Raw genomic sequence first — 22,401 nt, forward strand, 5'->3', positions numbered from 1 at the left:
CATATATGATACTATGTTTTATTATATTTATTCTCTATGTATAATTTAAAAATCATAAAGCAAAGAGGTGTCACATTTCTGTGATAAATCCCTCTTTCCAGAATATAACTGTTTGTTGTTTCAAGTTACCATTAGGGAAATAGATGGGCCTGCCCATCGGGTCCAGCATAAAGCCACAGAATATTAGTTGCAAGTTAGCACCACCCAGGTCATGAATCTCTCTCCTCCTGGCATTGAACTTGGCTTGTCTGGTGACACCAGATGTGGACGGGGAAAACCACTCTACACATCTCCAGGGCCAAGTGAGCCACTCTAGATCTGGATGTGAGGGTGTCTTGGGTCGTAAGCTGCTCAGGTTTGCCAAGTATGGCAGAGGGCTGAAACACATGTGGATAATACTTTAATGTCATTTAACAATCCCTGGGGTAGAGAATAAAGGGAATTATAAAATAGTCCTTGTGATTTTCTTCTGTGCTCTCAAACTTCTAGCTTATTGATTAAGAAGAAATCCTATAGTCGTGTCCTAGGGAATGGAGACTTCGTGATTTTGAAAGCATTCCAAATAAGCAACAGAGCCAAGATTAATATACAGGCCTGTCTTCCAAAGCTCTTTCCATCATTTTGCAACAACTGCTTCAACCAAATTCCAAATCTTGCCTTCTTTCCAGAAGTTCTTAACTAGGTTGACATCACACCAGAAGAAGTTATGATTGGAATAGCAATTCTTAGAGGTTGTAGTCACCATTAATTTGAGTATATATGAAAATTAGTCTGAATAAGAAAGTCATCATCAATAAAATCACAAAGTGTGGTATTTTCTAGAGAACATCCATGTTATATAACTGTGTTTGTTTAGCTGAGAATGTTATTAGTTACTTAATTCTTCCCTCTTATCACCTCCCCCATTCAAAACCAGAATAAATATAAATTTACCAGATTACACAAAATTTATTTCCAATTTTATCAGCACAAAATCCAGAACATTCCCAGAATAGTTCTTTCTCTGGCTGGAGAAGGAAGACCGTCTGGATAGGAGCTTAGTAAGAGTATAATGGTGGGATGTTGGATTTACATATACACATGCATGACTTAGAGATTTCGCTATTTCAAAAAGAAAACTATAATAAAAAGATCAATTAGGGGCGCCTGGGTGGCTCAGTGGGTTAAAGCCTCTGCCTTCAGCTCAGGTCATGATCCCAGGGTCCTGGGATCGAGCCCCACATCGGGCTCTCTGCTCAGCAGGGAGCCTGCTTCCTCCTCTCTCCTCTCTCTCTGCCTGCCTCTCTGCCTACTTGTGATCTCTGCCTGTCAAATAAATAAATAAAATCTTTAAAAAAAAAATCAGTTAGATTTTGTTTTGACCAAATAAATGTGTATATTTGTTTAGAGCAATGCTAATTATACATCTGTTCTATTTGCAGGTGATAAAGAACGCCATAGTTGAAAGCATTGAATACAGAAGACAGAATCCATCTCGCTGCTCTGTTTCCCTTAGTAATGTGGAAGCAAGACGATTCTTCAACAAAGAGTTTCTAAGCAAACCTGCAGCATAGTTTGTGCAGTGGGAAGTGCAGCGGTTTGAAATTCCATTACAAGTGAAGTGAGGCGGTTTGAAATTCCATTACAACTGGATTTAAAAGCATAGTACATATCACAAGAGACTGGCTGCTACTCAAAGTTGCAGTTATTTAGCTGCATGAGAATAGTACTGTTACAAATTTGTTAGGTTGAGAGATGATGTGATTATGTAAAAATATACTCAGCTACATTTTCTGTCAGTATAGATTTCTTGATGCAAATGTAGGGACATATGTAATTTTAGATATTCCTTATCAACTATATGTCCTCTTTTAAAAAATATTTTCTTTTTAGAATATTTAACACTTCAGTCTCAATAAGTACGACTTTGCATTGTGTAAAATGTTATTCACTGACTGGATTTATTCAACCCATGAGACAACACTATTTTTTATTTATATACACATATATACATATAAGAAATAAATACATCCATATGCAATTCGCATGAGATAATTGAGTTTATTTTTAATGGAGTATTGGATTGTAGCTACAAAAGATTCTCAGACTCATGGCTTTCAAACACAAAAATTGTTAATCCTAAATGGTAATGTGAAGCTTAACATTTTAAATCATGGTTATTTTTCTCAAAGGAGAAAGCATGTATCATTTTTTTTTTTTTTTTAAGATTTTGCTTATTTTTTGACAGAGAGACAGTGAGAGGGAACACAAGCAGGGAGAAGGAGGGAGATGCAGAGAGATGCTCCAAGATCCCCTGGAGCAGGGAGCCTGATGCTGGGCTCAATCCCAGGACCCTGGAGTCATGACCTGAGCCAAAGCCAGACACTTAACGAGCCACACATGTATCATTTCTTGAAAATATGCTTTATCTCTATTCAGCAAGTAGAGAAAACAAAAATGTAACCTCTGCTAGTTTAACATTTTACTTTGAGATTATGTTGGACTGTTTGTCCGAGAGCAGTTGACATCAGAGAAAAATCCAGAAGAGTAGCAAGGGCTGTATCCACAAGACATGTCTTAGGGACAGTCTATTCTGTATGACTGTGGTTTCAATTACCATTGAACAGCGAAGGTTCAGGGTTGGCATAAACATAAGGAGAAACTAACATAGTAAGGAAACGTACTCATCCTGTTTATTGTTGGTCACCTCCACTGAAATGTAAGGTCCTTGAGGGCAGGTCTTTTTGTCACTCTGTCCACTGCTACATTCCCAGATCCTGCAGCATTTCTGATGGCCTGTGGTGGGCACTAATTTGTTGAATGCATAAATCGGCCAAGGAAAGAATGAGCATTCACGTGTTCCCTGTTGTTTATTGTCTTTCCTCATAGGTGTAAATATGAATAAAAGGTGAGAGGAAAAAAAGACAAATGAATAGAGAGGTTAAAGAAAGGTAACTTAAAGAAGAATGACTATCCAATCATCTGAGCACCATTTATTCAAGAGACTGTCTTTTCTCCTTCGAGTATTCTTGGCCTTGTGAAATATTAGGTGACGGTATATATTTGGGTTTATTTCTGGGCTCTCAATTCTATTCCATTGGTCTATTTGTCAGTTTTTACACCGGTACCATACTGTATTGACAACTATAGCTTTATAGTATAGCTTGAGCTCAGGAAGCGTGATGCCTCCTGCTTTGTTCTTTGCATTTCTTTGGCTATTTGGAGTCTTTTGTGGTTCCAAATAAATTTGAGGAGTGTGTTTTCTACTTCTGGAGTCTTGATAGGGATTGCACTGAATCTACTGATGGTAGTATTGACAGGATACCTTTCTACTTATTTCTCTTTTATTTTTTTCATCAGTATCTTATAGTTTTCAGAGTGTTAGTTTCTCACCTCAGTTAAATTTATTTCTAAGTATTTTATTGTTTTTGATACTACTGTAAATGGGATCAATTTCTTTTTTTTTTTCAGAAAATTTGTTGTTAATGTATAGAAACACTACTGATTTCTGTATCTGTTTTGTATTCTGAAACTTTATTTTGTATACAGCAGTAGAATTCATTGATTAGAGCTCTTCTTCTTCTTTATTTATTTATTTTTTGGTTGCGTCTTCAGGATTTTTCAATTTGCAGATTGTCATCTGCAAAGAGAGACAGTTTTACTTTTTCCTTTCCAGTTCTGATACTTTTTATTTCTTTTCCTTGCCTGATTGCTCTAGCTAAAACTTCTAGTAGTATGTTGAATAACAGTGGTAAGAGGAGACAAATTTGTCTTGTTCCTGATCTTATAGGAAAAGCTTTCAACCTTTTACCATTGAGTATGTTAGCTGTAGGTTTGGCATACATAGCCTTTATTATGTTGATAAATGTTCCTCCTATGCCTAATTTGTTAGGAGTTTTTATCACGAATGGGCATTCAGTTTGTTAAATGCTTTCTGCATCTATTGAGACGATCATATGATTCTTTTCTCTCCTTCTGTTGATGTAACATATCACATTGATTGATGTGCTTCCTATGGATAAATGCCACTTGATTATGGTGAACGATCCTTTGCATGAGATGCTAAGTGCAGTTTGCTAGTATTTTATTGAGAATTTTTGCATTTATATTCTTCAGGATATTGGCCTGCAGTTCTCTTTTCTAGTAGTGTTAGTGTTCTTTTCTGGTTTGGTATCAAGATAGAGCTGGCCTTGGTGATCATAGTGATGTTTCAGTGTTCATATCCTGGTTTTGATTGTTGTATTGTGATTATTAGCAGATTATCATTATTTCTAGTAAATACACATTAAAATATTCAGGTAATAAGACATTATGTTGGCAACATACTTTGAAATGGCTCACCAAAAAAAAAAAAAAATCTCTTCAACTTCTACCTGCAACTTTTCTGTAATCTTGGCACTGTTTCAAACAGTTAAAATTACCTAAAGCTTTGGCAATAGGATCTCAGAAGATTCGCAAATCATTAAAGAGGTTTACATGTTGGGGTGCCTGGGTGGCTCAGTTAAGCATCTGCTTTAGACTTGGGTCATGATTCCAGGATCCTGGGATGGAGCCCCGCATCCAGCTCTCTCAGCTTCTTCCTCTCCCTCTGCCCCTCCCCCCACCCCAGCTCCTGCTCTTTCTCTCACTCACCTTCTCGCAAATAAATTCTTTAAAAAAAAAGAAAAAGAGGTCTACATGAGTGGCTACCTTTTCATATCCACGTTTTCTTCTTTTAACTCTTCTTACAGACGATGAAAGCAAATTCGACTTCTCTATATTGAATAAAGGCCAAAGAAGTAAATCATAGGCTAAGAATTCTATAAAATTGTTTTCACTGAATATTTTAAGGAATAGAGTTTTATGATGTCTTAATAATTTTTTTTATTCCTTCCATTACATTAATACCAAATGACAAATCCAATCAGGGCCATCACTGGCTGAGAAAACAGAAGAGCTAAATAAGCAGTTACCAATAAGAAAAGTTTTGTTTAATAGAAAAGTCGTTCTTTTGGTTGAATACTTCGAACAGTGCAGATTGATAAACATTTATTGTGTCCCAGTATGTGTAAGATGCCATGCTTGGCTCTGCAGAGAAACTGATCACTGTGATCACTGTTGGTGGTGGCCCAGATCCCCTTTGCCTGTTCGGGGCACCCATCCCCCCAGTGGCTGTGAGTATTGGCTCCTAAAAGCCCATAGCTTGCAGCCTCCTCAGGACTGCCTTCAGCTGAGGGGATGCGCTTGCGCTGTTAGGACTTCTGCCTGGAGAAAGGCTGCAACCAGTTGACTGACTAACGTAGGGCTACAAAAGGCTGCCTCGCCTCAGGATGGGCTGATTCTCTGACTCTTTTCCTGCCTGAAGTTCTTCTCAGGATCAGGCTGAGGTAAGACTATAGTTAACCCCCCTTTTTTGATTTAGCTTCTCTGCTGTTCATCCAAGAGTACTCCTGCAACGTATTACTTACACAAGAACCTTCCTCTCAGTCTCTTTCTAGAGAACCTGACCTAAGCTAGATACCAAAATGCATTAAAACTGGATTGCTTTTACACGTTTACAAACTAGTAAGAAAGAAAATAGCACCTGTAAATTGTCAAAAATTATGTATACAAATTGCTGTGAGGATGACTCGTTAGAAGTGGGATAATGGGATATTGAGGAAAATTTCAAGAATTGGCATGTAGATGGATTCTTAAAAGATAAGTTGAATTTCAAATAGGATTTAGGAGACAAGTGATTTCTCTACTGGAGTAAGTTTAATACCTCTTTGTGGATTCTGTATCCCTCAATACATTTTTTTTTTTAAGATTTATTTATTTATGGGGCACCTGGGTGGCTGAGTCGGTTAAGGACTGCCATGAGCTCGGGTTGTGATCTTGGGGTCCTGGGATTGAGCCTGCTCAGTGGGGAGCCTGCTTCTCCCTCTGCCATTTCCCCTGCTTGCACTGTCTCACTCTCTCGTGTGCTCTCTCTCAAATAAAATATTTCTTAAAAAAATTTTATTTGAGAGAGAGAGACAGCGCGCGAATGTGCAAGGTACGGGGGCAGAGGGAGAGGGGAGAAAGAATCCCAAGCAGACTCCATGCTAAGCGCAGAGCCCAGTGCAGGGTTTGATCCCAGGGCCCTGAGATCATGATTTGAGCTGAAACCAGCAGTCAGCTGCTTAACTGATTACACTACCCAGGCGCTTCTCCCTTTTTAATTTTAATACCACTTTAGGGTTTGTTTTGACATCAATCCTCTGACTTGTATTAAGTTTATGAAACCCTAAATCCTTAGATTATTTTGACAAGTAAACTTTTTTATACATTGCAACAACTTTAATCAGATGAAATTTAATGGAAATGGAAAACCCCATGCTGAAATCCAATAAACCAATAGCACAGTAGAAAAGGAGAAATACAACATCAAGGTTTTAGGGTAGACAGAATCTAGAATATTCAAGGATGACTTCAGAGGGAGGGGGTAGTTAGAAACCATGTCCTGAACCCACTGATAAGACATGTATTCAAATTTTTCTATATTCTAGGTGTTTATTCAGGAACCACTTAACACACAGGTGGCAGAGCTCTTTAAAGCTATTAGCTTCCAGTAATTCCATTTGGAACAAAAATATAAAGTCCTGTACGTTGCCCCTCTCCCTTCAAGAATACCTAACAGGCATAGCCATTGAACCATCCTTCTTCCTGATGAATCTGGAGGAAGTTTGAGATTCCTGCTGGGTACTGTCCCAGATCAGTCATACCCAGCTGTTAAGAATTAGTGTAGGAGTTGAAAACCACCATGGGGTTTCTTGTGGGAGAGAAATTTAATGCTGTGCAGCTGCAAAGAGGAAAGAGTTTCTGTCAATTCTATCTTTCAAAAAAATGGAATAAAATTACTGATGTGAATAAATCACACCTTCTCACCAGTTACCTATTCACAGCACATGAATTCAAGAGTTTTACTTGCTAGGTGTGTAGTGGGGGACAGTCTTGGTGGTGCTTTCCAATGCAGAGTATATAATTCTGTAGCTTGTTTGCCTTTTAATTAGGATGCTTATTCATCTGTGAAAGGAAATCTAGATGCTGAAATTTTAGGCCAGGTAACTGGCTGGAGAGAGATTTTAGGCGGAGTTCTAACCACTACCATGTGCTGAAACCCATAATGTACATTATTGTCTATACTTCTAATATAGCAACTTTAATAACAATCCATTTCTCTAATGTTTTAGCCTGAGCTCATTTCCTCTATTCCTCCCCATTATGCTGAGTGAAGATAGAATGCAGATGGTAAATGTAATGACTCGATATTTAAAATACTATTGAAAAAGAACCTAAAGGTAGCATGGCTTACGAGGCTCTTCACATCCACAGCCACACAAACTTTTAGCCTGGTTTCCCACCACTCCCTCCCCCCACCACCTCCACCCCGTTCTAGCTGACCTTCAGAGGTGCTTTCTCACGTTCTGATCATGAATTACATTTTTCTCATTAATGATTCCTTTGGGCAACTTTTTTCTTCTGGATTTTTCTCCTAGACCCAGTGGAAATCTTGTTTTCAGTGAAGCCTCTCCCCTTTGCTATTAGGCACCACCCTCTTTGCTCCCACCACCGTGCCCCTAGAACAGTATCATGTTCTATGTTTCTGCCAAAGAGACCGCAAACCCATCTCGGGCCAAGTTTCTGATTTTCGTCAGCTAAGCACTTGCTTAATTTGTGGTTTAGGTATACATGTATGTTATGCCTAGGCAAAGTGCAATGCTAAACACTGTAAAGCATCAAGGAAAATAGCGGTAACATTAATCAGTCCAAGAAATTCTAGTAGAATAAGGTTAATAATAATAATCATATACTTATGGTAAATAAAAGCACCCCTAGAAAAATAAAAGGAAAAGTCTACATTAGAATGCTCTTGGATGACTAGAGCACAGGAGGCCAGATTCTCCACGTCCTCACAAGTCTCACAAGCCAGTTTCATCATCCCCCAATCCAGCCCTCCTACTAATTTCAGATCCTCCTTTAAAAATGCAAATGTGATTGTCTTTCTCCCACTGAAAATTGTTCAGTGCTTCCTCATGCAACGCAGAACGTAGTCAAAACACTTAAAAAGACACCTAGAGCTTGGGGGCTGTCTGGTTTCTACCTACATATTTAGCCCTGACTTCCCCCTCTCCTCTCCCATCACCTCCTATCCTTCCTGCCAATCTACATTCAGCCTCCCAGTCTGCATTATTCTAGTTCACAACTCCCTGCCTTTCTATTTACTGGTCACTCCATCAGCAAGGCCTTCCTCATGCCTGTCCTACTGACTATAAAACAACCCTTCCTTGGGAGTCTTAGAAAGCTCACTTGCTCTGTTATGTACCTTCCTCACTTCTTGAGTCTGAGGAGTTCATTCATCATCGTTTGCATTACACCATAATTCTAGCTTTGATTGCAATATACTCCCTATGCTCCTAGAAACGGACCTGGCACACAATTGGTAATAATTCTTTCTGAGTAAAGTTTGAAAGAGTGTTTAAATTAGTGACATGACTTGGGCAGAAAAATAGGGGATTCTAGCTTCCATGTGTTCCCCTGGTATCATCTAAGTATGTGGAGGGTATGAAAAGTCTTTGTCAGGATCATGACTCTTGGGGGAGGGGGTGTGGGGGAGGGGGGAAGAACCAGCATCTCTGTGTCTGAGCTACACCTACACAAAAGACCTTATCATTCTGAACACACACATATTGGCATTTAAACCTCATTTGGTGGGACAAGGGGGGAAACGGCAGTGAGAGACACCTGGGAGCCCTGGTTCCTGGAAGAAACCTAGTACCCATAAGGCAGCAAGTCCAAATGGGGCCTCCTGTCACCCAGTCCGAGGCGCTACCTCAGAGTAATCTTCCCGCTGTGATCTCCCTCAACACTAGGTGCACTGTGGGTGGTTGGGTCTGTGCCTGAGTACACAGGCCGGGAGGGGCCATGCTACCCAAGGCACCTAAAGAGGTATGGACTGCACTTAGGCGTAGCCAGAGATCTGGAACGGGGCCTAGGTCTGCAGAGAGCAGTTCAGAGGAGCAGCTTTTAGGGGACAAGCCCTAACCTACTAAATAGGGGCTATTCCCCCTGAAGGCAGAGCTCCAGTTGACTCTGCCTGGCCAGGGGGGAGCTGGGAAGGATGGGCTAAAAGATCTAATAAGAGACACCTGGGAGTGCTGGTTGGCAGCAAATCCTGGGACCCCTTCAGGCAGCAACTCCATATGGGGACTCTCTGCCCCAGTATGCAGCTGCATCCTCACAGAGCTTCTTTGGTGGTGGTGGTGGTGGTGGGGGATCCCTCCACCTTCCAGACTCTGCAGGGAGTTGAGACCTGGCACAGGACATCCCAGACCTGGGAGAGGGATCCATGCTGCCCATGTATAGGCGGAGCTGTCCAGGGTTGCCAGGGACTTGGGGCAAGGAGGCCAGACTGTATTGGTCACAGGAAGGAGCAGGACAGTATGCCCAATTCTGAGCCCTAATCTACACACATGCCCATGTTCCTTGATGGCAGGGCTCGAGAATGCCAGATGGCTTGGCGAGGGGGTAGCCAGGCAGACTGGGCAGGACAGCCTCTAATAAAGGCTCTCTGGAGGCCATGGTAGCTGCAGAGCCAGGACCCTGTCAGGCAAGTCGGGAAGGCTGCAACAGCAGCCACAGTGAGAAGCTGGGGCACGGGCATGGGAGCGCGCTGCTGAAGCACCTGCCTCTGCCTCCTTCCCAGCCCCAAACGACACCAGTATGCTTATCTCCTCCCAAGCAGAGATGGACGAACCCGCCAGGCCCGCTGGCTGGCGTAAGCTCCAATGAGACGAACCTTAGAGCTTCAATCGCTGGAGAAGTTGGGGACCCATCGGGCAGCCAGTCCATGTGTGCACTGATTACCCTCCATGTAAAGCTGCCCCCACAGCAAGAATTCTAGGGTGCGCTCCCTTCGCCCAGGAGGCTACAGAGATGGTTCGGGACTACCCAGCTCCCTTGGCTGGCTGATGAGGTCTGTGCTTTGCATCTCCAGCCGCGCAGGTCATTGTCGCCAGGGACCTAAAATAGGGCAAGTGTCTAAAGAGAGTGCGTTCCTGGGAGCCCAGGAATACAAGGTGTCTGCCCAGTTCCAAGCCCCAACCTGTGCAAACGCGTGTATTCTTCCCAAGAGAGATCTGCAGGAGTCTGCACCGCCTGGCCCGGACGGGGCCTGATGGGCGGACAAGGTATCCTTCACTGAGAGACACGTGGGAGACTTGATTACCGGTAAGCCCAGAACCCCATTGGGCAGTCTGTCTGGGTAGGGACGGACAATCTTGTTCAAAATTGTTCTCCGGTGTGAGTTCCCTCCTTGATTACTTTCAGGAGGTTGAGTGTCTGTCCCAGCTACGCGAGCCTGGAGTGCCCCCTATAGGCCAAAGCTGGCAGACGACCTGAGGAATGCGCATGTGCAGGCCGCGCGGGCCAGGATGGCGGGGATCTCTGGAAGACCCTGGTAGGGAGAGGCCTGCTCGCAGGAGCAAGCAGTTTAGGGTACTTTGGCATCTACCTCATTCCAAGCCTCATTCTACAAAAATGCACATATCACATATTACCTCTGAAGGCAGAGTCAGAGAAAAGCACCCTGCCCTGCTATCGTTTGGCCCAGCAGACTGGCTGGGGTATCTCCCTTCCACCCCCCCCCCCCCGCCCCCATAAGACCGTCATAGGAGCCTGGATCTCTGTAGAAGCAAGAGACCCCCCATCATTAAGCCAGCCCACATTTGGACTATCACTATTTTAAAGCTACTTTTTCAGCAAGATTTTCAGGGGTGGGCTCCATAAACCCAAAAGCCTATGCAGGTGTTTGGGGCCGGGAATGTTAACTCCACAGGCCCCACCCAAGGCTGGGGGCCGGGTGCTTACTTACGCATGCGTATGCTGCACAGGTCGGGTGAGCTAGGGACCCTTTGCAGGTGGGGTGTCTGGAGAAGCCTGGTACTAGGAGCAGGCTGACAAGGGGGTGTAAGGCATCTGCCTAGCTCTAGCCCTAATCCGCACAAATGCGTCTCTTGCCCCTGAAGGTGACGCTGGAGGTGTACGGCCTGCTTGGCCAAGACAAGACCACCAGGCTGCTGGGATATCCCACACTGAGACATCTGGGAGCCTAGATTGCTGCTAAGTCTGGGACACCCCCCACCCCCACGCCCCCGCCTTGTGCAGCTGCTCCAAATAGGGACTGGATTGCTGCCAGTTTAAAGCAGCCACCACACAAAGATTTGGGGTGGAGGCTGGGGGCTCTGTTTGCTGGAGGCTATGCGGGTGACTGGGACTGACACCAAGCCCAAGACCCAGAGGGCCCTGGCTGCTCTTGGAGGGGTACAACCTGGGCATGTGCCCGCTGTGCGAGTCAGAGGACCCTGGGGCTGGGAGAGGGCAGAAGAGGGGCTGGGAGAGGGCTGGGTCACAGAAGCAAGCCAGCTGGGGTCCCTGGCTTCTGCCTTCTCATACACAGATGTTTGTCTTACCCCCTGAAGGAAGCAGCCCAGCAGACTGGCCAGAGTAGCCGAAATAAGACACACCTGAGGGCCTTCTATAGAAGCCAAGGGCCCCTCAGGCAGCCAGTGTTAAACCTGTTTAAAGCTGCCTCCTTAGAAACATTTTTGGAGGGGGGCGCCACGTGCCCAGAAAGCTATGCAGGTGACTGGGGACAGGCCCACGCTCCTCAGGCCTGGAGGGCTCTGGCTGCCCGAGGCTAGCTGATGGGTGCCCCTTGGGCGTGTGTGCCACACATGTCAGCAAAGCTGGGGACCTGTGACAGGGAAACAGGAGAAGCCTGGTCACAAAGTGAGGTGTTGGGGGCGCAAGGCATCTGCCTAACCCTAACCCTCGTGAAAGCTCATACTCCCCCTGAAGACAGAGCTAGGGCAATCTGGACTGCCTTGCCTGGGGGCGGAGGGGACCTACACGTGACACCCTCCAACAGGAGACACTTGGAAGCCTTTATTGCTGGAGGAGCCCAGGATACCACTGGACTATCCAATCGGAGACGAAAAATCCCAGTTTGAAATCAAGCCTCCAGGATATTTCCAGGGTATGGAATCTAAACCCCGAGGCCATTCAGAGGGTTGGGGTCCTGCCAGAGCTTCACAGGCCTTGGGTGCCCCTTCCTGCCCGAGGCCTGTGAGAAGGTGGGGACTGCAGGTGCAGGGATGGGACAGAGCAGGGAATCCCGAGTCCTACAACAGGTCAGTGTCCGACAAGGCAGGTTCACGGGAGAGGGCTATTTCGCTGAATTCCAAGCTTTCAGAGCTGGAAGAATCTGGACTGCCTTACCAGGGTGGGACAGGTCGGGATGGTCTGGGTAGTCTCTAGTAAGAGACGCCTGGGAGACATTCAAGCTGCCACCTTGGAAAGATTTTTCAGGAGTGGGATTTCCCCAACTCAAGAGGCTCTACAAGTGATTGGAAACAGACAAGAACTCCATAAGCCTGGAGGGCCCAGGCCACTTTCCAAGGGCCGACAGGCTGCGTACTCTGTGCTTGCAAGACACACAGATCAGAACAGGGGACCTGGAACTGGGCAAGTGTCTGAAGACTCTGTGTTCTGGGAGCAACGAATCTGGGATACAAAAGCATCTGCCTGGTTTCAAGCCCTTGAACTCTTACATATGAGGCTTATCTTGGGTAGCCACAAGAGGAAAAAATCCTGACACTTGCCCACCAAATCTTAAAAGCTTATAAAGAGGGCTTAATTGAGTTAAGTCACATATACAGTGCCGGTGTACTCAACACATTACTATCTCAGGGCTCTGTTCTTGGAGCAGCCTCTGGGAATGGGAAAGGCAAGTGGAACCAATCATTCCAAGAACATTCCAAGGAGGTAAGAAGCCTCCAAGAGCCCAGTTCAGCTCATAGATCAATCAGTGGTCCTATCTTTTTTTTTTTTTAAGTTTTTTTTTTTTTTAAGATTTTATTTATTTATTTGTCAAGGAGATAGAGCGAGAGAGTGCAAGCTTGTTCAGGGGGAGTGACAGACAGATGGAGAAGCAGGCTCCCTGCTGAGCTGGGAGCCTGATGTGGGACTTGATCCCAGAACCCTGGGATCACAACTTGAGTTGAAGACAGACACTTAACTGAGATACCAGGCATCCCAGCAGTCTTTCTTTTTGATGATATTCCTCAGCAGACAAGTAATTCAAGGCAAAAGAAGTTTATATGTGTGTGTATAAACATACATACATATTATAGATATATAATATATATATGGACCTTGTTACTTTTTAAAAAAATATTTATTTGAGAAAGAGTGGGGGGGCTGAGGGAGAGAGAGAATCTCAAGCAGACTCTTCACTGAATGCTTGCCTGATGCAAGGTTTGATCTCACAACCCTGAGATCATGACCTGAGATAAAATCAAGAGTTGGATGCTTAACTGACTGAGCCACCCAATCACCCCCCAAAACCTTGTAAGTTTTACTAATTTACTAAAGCAGCCCAAATTCTGTGTAGAATTCCATATTGGTTAAAGCTCCCAAACATTAGTTTTCTTACTGCCTTTCTACTGTTAATTCTACTTTGTCTCTTCAGTCAATTCTTCACAGATTTCTTATTTCTTGGTCTAAAAAGTATAGAAGCTGCTTATTTTTGTCATTTCTTTGGCTTTCAGTTTTAATAGTGGGCCTCTGGCCCCAGTTAATTGAACTTTGTTTTTTCTTCTGTTAATCTGTCTCATCGATTTAATTCTTAGGCCAGCTGGAAGAACCTTGAAATGTAGGGAAATATTTTTTCTCTCCAAAAGTTGCTGTAGTTGGCAAGGTAAGCTTCCCTGGCTGGACACTGCTGCAGCTGAGAGACCCTGAGACATCTGACAAAAGCCAGCAGAAGGTAGGAATCCTTATTATGTCAGCAAACACCCCCACTCCTACCCGCGGCAGCTCCCTGCCTGTAGAAGCTAATGGAGCAAGCGTGGGAAGAGTCCTTTTTCTCTCTCCAAATTTAGGTCATCGGGAGAAAAATATCCATGGAACTAGTTCCTTGGGTTTGCCAACTTTCGTAAATTTGGTAAAGTACTCTTACTTTGAATGATTCATTTCTTCCCAGAGGTGGTCACTGTTTGTCTTTTGTGTCACTTGTCATAAAAAGGAATTACTGTGGGGAAAGAACACAGACATAGACCTCATTATCCTGCTGTTCCAGCCAGCCTCACAGACTGCTGAGTTCAAGGTTCTCCTCAGACTAGCATCTGCTTAAACAAACTTTGCCTGGGGTCCTCTGTGTAAAATCTGGATGAGGTTTCCCTTTAATTTTGTTCTATGTCCTAAGAGTTTGGCTTTATTACCAGGAAGAATATTCTCTGGCCTTCACAACCAACAGGGTAAACTTACCAGCATGCAACTTGGGCAGGTAGACTGGGGTTGCAAGATGTGCCCTTACTAGCTGCCTCTCTGCCCAGACATCCCAGCTCCCAGGGGGTTTGTTATAAGAGGTCCCAGTGCATAAGGGATCTTAGTTGTCTTAACCTGCATTGCTTGTTAGTGCTAGAAAAGTCTCACTGCAGGAGTGCCTGCCTGGTGTCACAGATTAGCAGGTCTGTGACTAGAAGCATCTCATATTTTCATGGGCAACTAGAAATACTGTTCTCCGCACCTTACCACCTGAGTGATGAAGATCTTTTCCTTAATAAGATTGCATTTGCCAATGGCTAAATGATGGATGCTTTAAATTGGCCAAATTTGAAACAAAAAGGAAATTCTTCGGAGAGTGTATTCAATTGTCTTGTTAATGGAAAGGCTACTAAATGAGGAAAGTAAAATTTCATCTGGTTTTTACATATGAAACCCATAGCAAAGTTTGTCTAAACGGACGCCAGTTTGGCAAGAATCATGTCGCAGACATCAGCGTGGGAGGCTGGCTTGAACCACAGGCTGATAGGGCCTCTGCCTGCATTCTTTCCCCATAACAATTCCTTTACTAGTAGAAATGCTACACTTAGGGACTCCCATGACAACACGAAAGAACAGAAATTAGATATAAGACAAAAATTAATGTGTACCTCCAGTGTAAAATCCTCTTCTCCCAGGCTGGCACCATTTGCTGATTTTACTTTCCTTCTCCTACATGATTTACAGAGTAAACTTGAATTCTTTCTCTTTCCCTTAATTTTATAAATTTTACCATGTCTTTGAACTATTCACACAGCCCACAGTCAACCTGAGACCAAAGGGAAAAAAAAAGAGAGAACTTTTTAAAAAACAAACTGCTGAAAGGCCTCTTGTGCCCAAACTGTAGCACAGCCTCCTTAAGATTATTTCTAGGGACAGATACAAATCTTAGAAGTCTTCTCCATAGATAGTAAAAGACTTTAGCCATCTGAGCAAGTAAACTTAATTTATTCTGTTATTTATAAACTAGTGAGTTTTATATTGTTTTAAAACAGGAAGCTATAAGATGTCTGTGTTTGTCTCTATGTATTTGCATGCCTGTGTATTAGAGATATGGTATCTTTCTACCTCCAGATGGTCTTGCCAGAATTAATTTGTAAAAGAGCTCTATTTAATTGGCTTAAAGAAAATTAAGTGCATGTATAAATCTGGTATTCATAGAAATTCTCCAAAATAAAATAGAAACTTAATCCAAATGAAATTCAGATGTATATGATCTGGAAAATAATTGGTATTAAGGCTAATTTAAGGTTATTTGTTTAATTGAAATAAACACATCTTTAGAGTTATCAGTGTTAAATATAATACCTTTATCCTACCCAGGTTTACTAATCAAATAACTTCATGTTATCCCTGTTACAGAAGTTGTCAGCAAAAGCAACAGAATGATAACTGATTTGTTTAATCTGTTATCTTGTTCTGAAGTTTTCACGGGTGATCTAAATATAACTGATGGGAGCAAATGTTTTATTTATTTACTTATTTATACCACTATTGAAAAATTTATTTTTAATTTATTTAAATTCAGTTAATTAACATGTAGCATATTATTAATTTCAGAGATGGAGTTCAGTGACTCATCAGTCTTATAGAACGCCCAGTGCTTATTACATCCCGTGCCGTCCTTAATGTCCATCACCCCATTACCCCATCCCCCAACCACTCTCCTCCAGCAGCCCTCAGTCTGTTTCCTTACAGTTTGTCTCCTAGTCTTATTTTTTCTTGTTTTTTTTTTCTCTCCCTTCCCCTATGATCCTCTGTATTGTTTCTAAAATTCCACATATGAGTGAAATCATGATAATTGTCTTTCTCTGATTGAGTTATTTCACTTGAGTTATTTCTCTGATTGAGTTATTTCACATCTAGTTGTTCCACATCCCCGCCAATGGCAAGATTTCATTTTTGATGGCTGAGTAATATCCCAGTATATATATACACAAATATATATGTATATATGTATCACATATATGTTACATATACATAAATATATATATAATGTACACATATACATACACACACACTTACACACCACATCTTTCTTTATAGAAATACTTTATTTTTAATTTTTTTAACATATATTATTAGCCTCAGGGGTACAGGTCTGTGAATCACCAGGTTTACATGCTTCACAGCACTCACCACATAGCACATACCCTCCCCAATGTCCATAACCCGACCACCCTCTCCCTCCCCCCTCCCCCTGGCAACCCTCAGTTTGTTTTGTGAGATTAAGAATCTCTTATGGTTTGTGTCCCTCCTGATCCCATCTTGTTTCATTTATTCTTTTCCTACCCCTCAACACCCCCGCGTTGCATCTCCACTTTCTTGTATCAGGGAGACCATATGATAATTGTCTTTCTCTGACTGACTTATTTCGCTAAGCATAATACCCTCTAGTTCCATTCATGTTGTCACAAATGGCAAGATTTCATTTCTTTTGATGGCTGCATAGTATTCCATTGTATATATATATACCACATCTTCTTTATCCATTCATCTGCAGATGGACATCTGTGTTCTTCCTGTAGTTTGGCTATTGTGGACATGGGAGCAAATGTTTTAGATAGATGTAAGTGGAATAAGAGTTTGTAGATAATCATTTTAGCAACAACTATATTTTATGGTATGTATACTTAAGAATAGGTGCAAAATCATTTTTAATAACCTGAAACTTTAAAGTTTTGCTAAGTGATGACTTAAGTTAAATTCATTGAATATATAGATACTTTTCAAATAAAATAATGAAACATTAATTATTGAATATAGATTTATCTACTTTTGGTTTTCCTACTGCAGAGAAACTAAAGCTAAAATGTGGGTCTGTTGAAACATGTTTTATTAAAAGATTATACTATAAAGACAAATAATTCTAGAAATTATAACATGTATTCATAAATTTACCAATCAAAAAAAATGCTGGCATAACAGTTCACAATTACTTACTACTTAGATTTCACTAAAAATCAAAGTTTCTACCAGTTAAGAATCTCAATTATTTTTTTAAAGATTTTATTTATTTTCATAAGAGAGAGTGAGAGAGAGAGAGAGCACATAAGCATGTGCATGCATGAGAGGGGAGGAGGGGCAGAAGGAGAAGCAGAATCCCCCGCTGAGCAGGAAGCCCAATGCAGGGCTCCATCCCAGGACCCTGGGATCATGACATGAGCCAAAGCAGTTACTTAAGCAACTGAGCCACCCCACGCACCCAAGAATTCCAGTTAATATGTGTTGTTAAAGCTACTAGAAATAAGGAAAACACTTTCATATGCAAGGAAAGTAGGATATATATTTTCAGTAAAAGAAGGTATGGGGAACAGAAAAACATTTTTATTGAGGGGAAAACAAAGAGAGTTTAGAAGAGAGGGAAAATATAAGACAAATCTAGGTTTAAAAAAGAAAGTTGTAAAAGATTTACAGAAAAGGAATCTTAGCAAAGGAATTGTATGGGTGATCAGGACTGACAAAGATCGGAATAAATCTAAGTGAATGAGTTTTATTTTTATTTTTATTTAAGGTCTTATTTATTAGAGAGAGCAAAAGAGGAGCAGAGGGAGAAGAACAAGCAGACTCTGCACTGAGTATGGAACCTGCCACAGGGCTCAGTTCCACAACCCTGAGATCATGATCTAAACTTTAATCAAGAGTTCAATGCTTAACCTACTAAGCCACCCAGGTGCCCCAGTAAATGAGTTTTAATATCAAAAGCACACTGGTACAAAGTTAAAACTGGGTTTACTCTTTGTTGAAAGAGTAATCTTGTTAAATTATTGGTCTGCTCTTGATAAAGGATTGAAAAGGTTTCTTTTGTATTGTTTCTTTACTTTTTTAAATTATCTGCCCAGGAAACAGAAATTTTATGTTTTATCAAAATGATCTCTTGTGTTTCATGCTATCCTTACTATCAGGTCTTTGATTACTTAAGAAAACTAACCCTCATAATATTACAAGACCTGAGTTTTGCTTACAACTGTGTAAACTTCTGCACTTGCCTTTGAAATCTTTTGTTGTCACTTTGGTTAAATAAGTAATGTTTTGTAATCTGTGGAATGATTTAATCAGGTGTCCGAACCTTTTGATATTTTTTGACAAACTTCCCTAAATCAAATTCCAAAATGAAGTTTTTTGACAATAAACTAAATTTGAGGCTTTCTAAAGGGTCCCTGTAACAACTGAAAGAATTTGTTCTCCACGTAAAAGAAAGATGTAAAACTAATTAGGTTTGTTGTGTATGTTAAATTACATGGGGAGCATTGTCAAATAAGTGATGCTAAACCTTCTTTGATTGTTTTTGTGTAAATATATCTTGTTGAAATATGAATTTTGAAAAGTGTATAAAACTCCCAAGAATACGGTATATCCTGGCGCATTATTTGGGGGTATATATATATATATATACACACATATATATGCGTGTGTGTGTGTTTGTGTGTGTGTGTGCATGCGCGTGTGCTGGAGTTATACATATATATGTGTGTGTGTACATATATATGTATATATTTTTTTATTTTTATTTTTTCTTTCATATATATTTTTATTTAAATTCAATGCATTAACATATAGTAAATTATTAGTTTCAGAAGTAAGTTTAGTGATTCATCAGTGTTGTAACACCCCGTGCTCACTACATCAAGTGCCCTCCTTAATGTCCATCACCCAGTTACCCCATCTCCCACCCACTTTCCCTCCAGCAACCCTCAGTTTGTTTCCTCTGGTTAAGAGTCTCTTATGGCTTGTCTCCCTCTCTGATTTTGTCTTATTTTATTTTTTTTCTTCCCTTTCCCTGTGATCCTCTGTTTTGTTTCTTAAATTCCGCGTATGAGTCCTGGTGTATTACTTCCCTTAATTCTAATTATCAAATTATCTTCTGTTTGTATAACAGAAATAACTGAATTTCCTTGTCAAATGCACTGTAATGAACTTGAATCAGATCTTTAACCATGGCTGTTACTAAGTCTTTTATCATTTATAGACAGTTAGATTTTACTTGGATGCTTTTACAAATGTATTCTTGCAGAAATGCCTCATCTTCAAAAAGATTCATGAAAAAGACGCAAGAATACAGGTTTCTCATAACTTGAAGGTCACAAAACTGAAGCGGGTAAAAATTTCCAGAATTAACAGAACAGGATCAAACAAAACAAGAATTACTTGGGATGAAATAAACTGAAGAGGATGATTCTAATTCTTAAGACCTTTTTGTGTGAAACATTATTGATTTGTTAAAATGGTTTATTTTTCCAGATTTAAGAAAACTGCTAACTAACTTACAGTAGCTTGGTAAATTACCCCTTTGTAAGCAGAATTGAAACCTCTTTTTCTCCCTACCTGATCCCTCCAGAATTTAGAAACACTAAGCAAGTATTCTTAAATTTCCACGGCCATATATTTATTTGCATACGTTCAATAAGAATCTCGTCTCCTTACAGCAGGACACAGTTGGAAACACTGGTTATATTACCAAAACTTTGACTAGAAAATCATATTTAAGAGAAACATGGATGGACCCAGATATGACCAGAATGCTAAGACTGAATGTATGGAGTTAAATAAAGCCCCTGGAAAAACAGCCTAATATCTTGCTTGCAGGGATTCCAGAAGCCTTAAAAGGTAAGTAAAGAAAGCCATTTCCTGGCAGGTATAAGATACCTTGCGTGTCAGGATATCCTGGGGACCATGAAGAGAGGAAGTAACCCAAATCTATAGTTATTTCAGGTAAAGCCTGATGACGGGTATTTGGTATCTTAGTCTAGAAAGGCTGTTGAAAGTTTAATCTGAACTTTCCTTATGAAAAGTTCTAGCAAAGATTTAAAAAAGCATGTATGATCAGTTGCTATTCTTGCTGCATTTTTATAAATAATCAGATCAAGTTTGCTAAATCTAAACTTATTTTACAAATGAGTCTTTATCTGGCTAACTCTGAAAATAGGGTGACTTTGGGGAGAAAAATTATGTCTCAGTAACACAGCTTTGTGAGTATTACATTATGGTTCTTTTGTCCCTGAGGTTTTGTTTCCTACCTGTAAACTAGACTAAGTTCCAAATTCTAGTTTCCACCATAGTCTGGTTACAGGTCTTCAAAATAACCTTTCTAATTTTCTCCCATCCTTTTGACTTAGAATCACTGAAAACCTAAAACTTCCTTTTATCCTGAAGTTCTGCGAACTGAATATGAATGGCTTCATGTAACCTTCAAGAAACTTCAAGAAACTTCAGCTGGTATATAGACTGCCTTCATGCCTTCTGGTCTATAGGCCACTCAAGAAGATCACCAGAGACAGTCAAACTATAAACAAGAAAAATCTGTCCAAGTGTCTGCTCTCTCTCTCTTTCTGAAGATGCTTTGGGCCTGACATCTATGCAGGTGTTTGTCTACCAGCCTGGAGGGTGACGGCTGCCATGGCTGCAAACTAGGTGGGTACTGAGTGTGCATAGCCAGATAGGCCAGGCTAGGTAGAGACCTAAAACAGAGCAAGTATTGGGAGATGCTTGGTCATGGGAATGGGCTCTTGGGGAGTTCATGGCATCTGCTTAATTCCAAGCCCTAACCTACACAAAGTACATATTCCCTCTGAAGATAATGCTGGAGGATTCTGGACGGCCTTGTGAGGGCATGGCCATGCAGGCTGGCTGGGGTATCCCCCATTAAAGAGAACTGTGAGGGCCTCAGTTGCAGCAGAAACTTGGGACCTTATCAGGTAGTCATTCTAGATGGGGCTGAACTGTTGCTCCTTCAGCGGATGACTCAGAGCCATTTTGGGGGTTGGGCTCCCTCTGTCCTTGAGGCAGTGCAGGTTTGGGGATGGGCCCTATCTCCACAGGTTAGAGGGCCCCAGCTGTGCAAGAGCAGCTGAATGGGTGATCTGCATGATATATGTGTGATATGTGTGACATATATATGAGCCATGCAAGTGCAGTAGTTAGGGACCTAGAACAGGGCAAATATCAGGAGAGGGAGGGGCACAGGAGTGGGCTCTTCTGTGTATAAAACATCAGCCCAAATGGCAAGGCCTTCTCACCCTTTGTGGACTATTCCCCCCGAAGGAAGAAGTGGTATAGGTTTACAACTGCTTTTCCAAGGAAAAGCAAACAAGACAGAGTGTCCTCCGTAAGGAAATGCCTGAGTCCTGTTTCCTGGAGAAGTCCTGGACCCACCAGATAGCAAGTTTACATATGGAGCCACTATTGTCTGTTTGGAGCTGTCCGCTCAGACTGATTGTTGGAAGGTGACGTCCCTCCATGCTGGAGGCTTTACAGGTAGTTTGTGTCTGGTTGGAGCTCCACGGGCGTGGAGCACCAGGTCTGCACAAGGCTGGCTTCTAGGTGGTAGGTACTGCCCATGTGCAGGCCGTGCAGAGCAGGGTCGGCAGGAAACTGGAACAGAACAAGCATCGGAGGCAGAGTCCTAGAAGTGCTCTGTCGAGGTTACAAGGCATCTGCCTAATCTGAAGTCTTACTCCACACAAAATGGGCATAGTCCCCCTGATGGCAAACTAGGAGTAACTGGACTGTCTTGCCAGGATGGGGCAAGGTGGGATGGCCAGGGCACCCTTCGGGAACAAACACATGGGAACCTTGATTGCTAGTGAAGTTCTCGACCTCATCAGGCAGCCACTACAAATGGGGACAGTTTGTCAACAGTTAAAAAGCTGCTGCCTAAACAAGATGTTCAGGGAGAAAAAGCTTTCTCCATCCTAAGAATTTTCAGGATGGGTGTGGGCTGAGTGGCACAGGCCCGTCAACGCTCTCTGCCGACGGCTGGCTGACAAGGTGCAAATAGCACCTGCGTGGGAGGTGCAGGTCAGGACAGTCCGGGACCTGGAACGGGCCAGTGTCCTGCAAGGCTGGAGACGGACCCGAGATCCACAGGTCTGGAGGACCCCCCCTGGCCAAGGGCCGTTGGCAGGATTCTGACTGCTCGTGCCCACCAGGAGAGGTCAGGGGATCCAGGGACCTGGAACACGGCAATGGCAGGCAAGGACACAGGCTGGGTGGGGGTCGGTGGGGGTACTGGGGGTACCTGGCATCTGCCTTCTTCCA

The 22,401-nt window shown here is 42.2% G+C and overlaps 1 protein-coding gene and 1 long non-coding RNA gene across 5 annotated transcripts in view; both read left to right on the forward strand.

The window, feature by feature from the left end:
* The window catches only part of PLA2G4A (phospholipase A2 group IVA), a 166,742-nt gene extending 164,492 nt beyond the window's left edge, over positions 1-2,250 (forward strand). For all 4 annotated transcript variants that reach the window (XM_032317888.1, XM_032317890.1, XM_032317891.1 and 1 more), the window contains one exon: positions 1,422-2,250. In XM_032317888.1, the coding sequence (XP_032173779.1) occupies positions 1,422-1,553 (132 nt within the window). In that variant the 3' untranslated portion in view covers positions 1,554-2,250. The remainder of the gene's footprint in view (positions 1-1,421) is intronic.
* A 10,616-nt stretch (positions 2,251-12,866) lies between these two features.
* Positions 12,867-21,463, forward strand: LOC116576743. Its single transcript, XR_004280269.1, has 3 exons — positions 12,867-12,930; positions 21,147-21,149; positions 21,448-21,463. It is a non-coding gene; the product is annotated as an uncharacterized LOC116576743 (long non-coding RNA).
* Positions 21,464-22,401: the final 938 nt, after the last annotated feature.

Source organism: Mustela erminea, chromosome 17 (genome assembly GCF_009829155.1).
Source record: "Mustela erminea isolate mMusErm1 chromosome 17, mMusErm1.Pri, whole genome shotgun sequence".
Taxonomy (NCBI): Eukaryota; Metazoa; Chordata; class Mammalia; order Carnivora; family Mustelidae; genus Mustela; species Mustela erminea.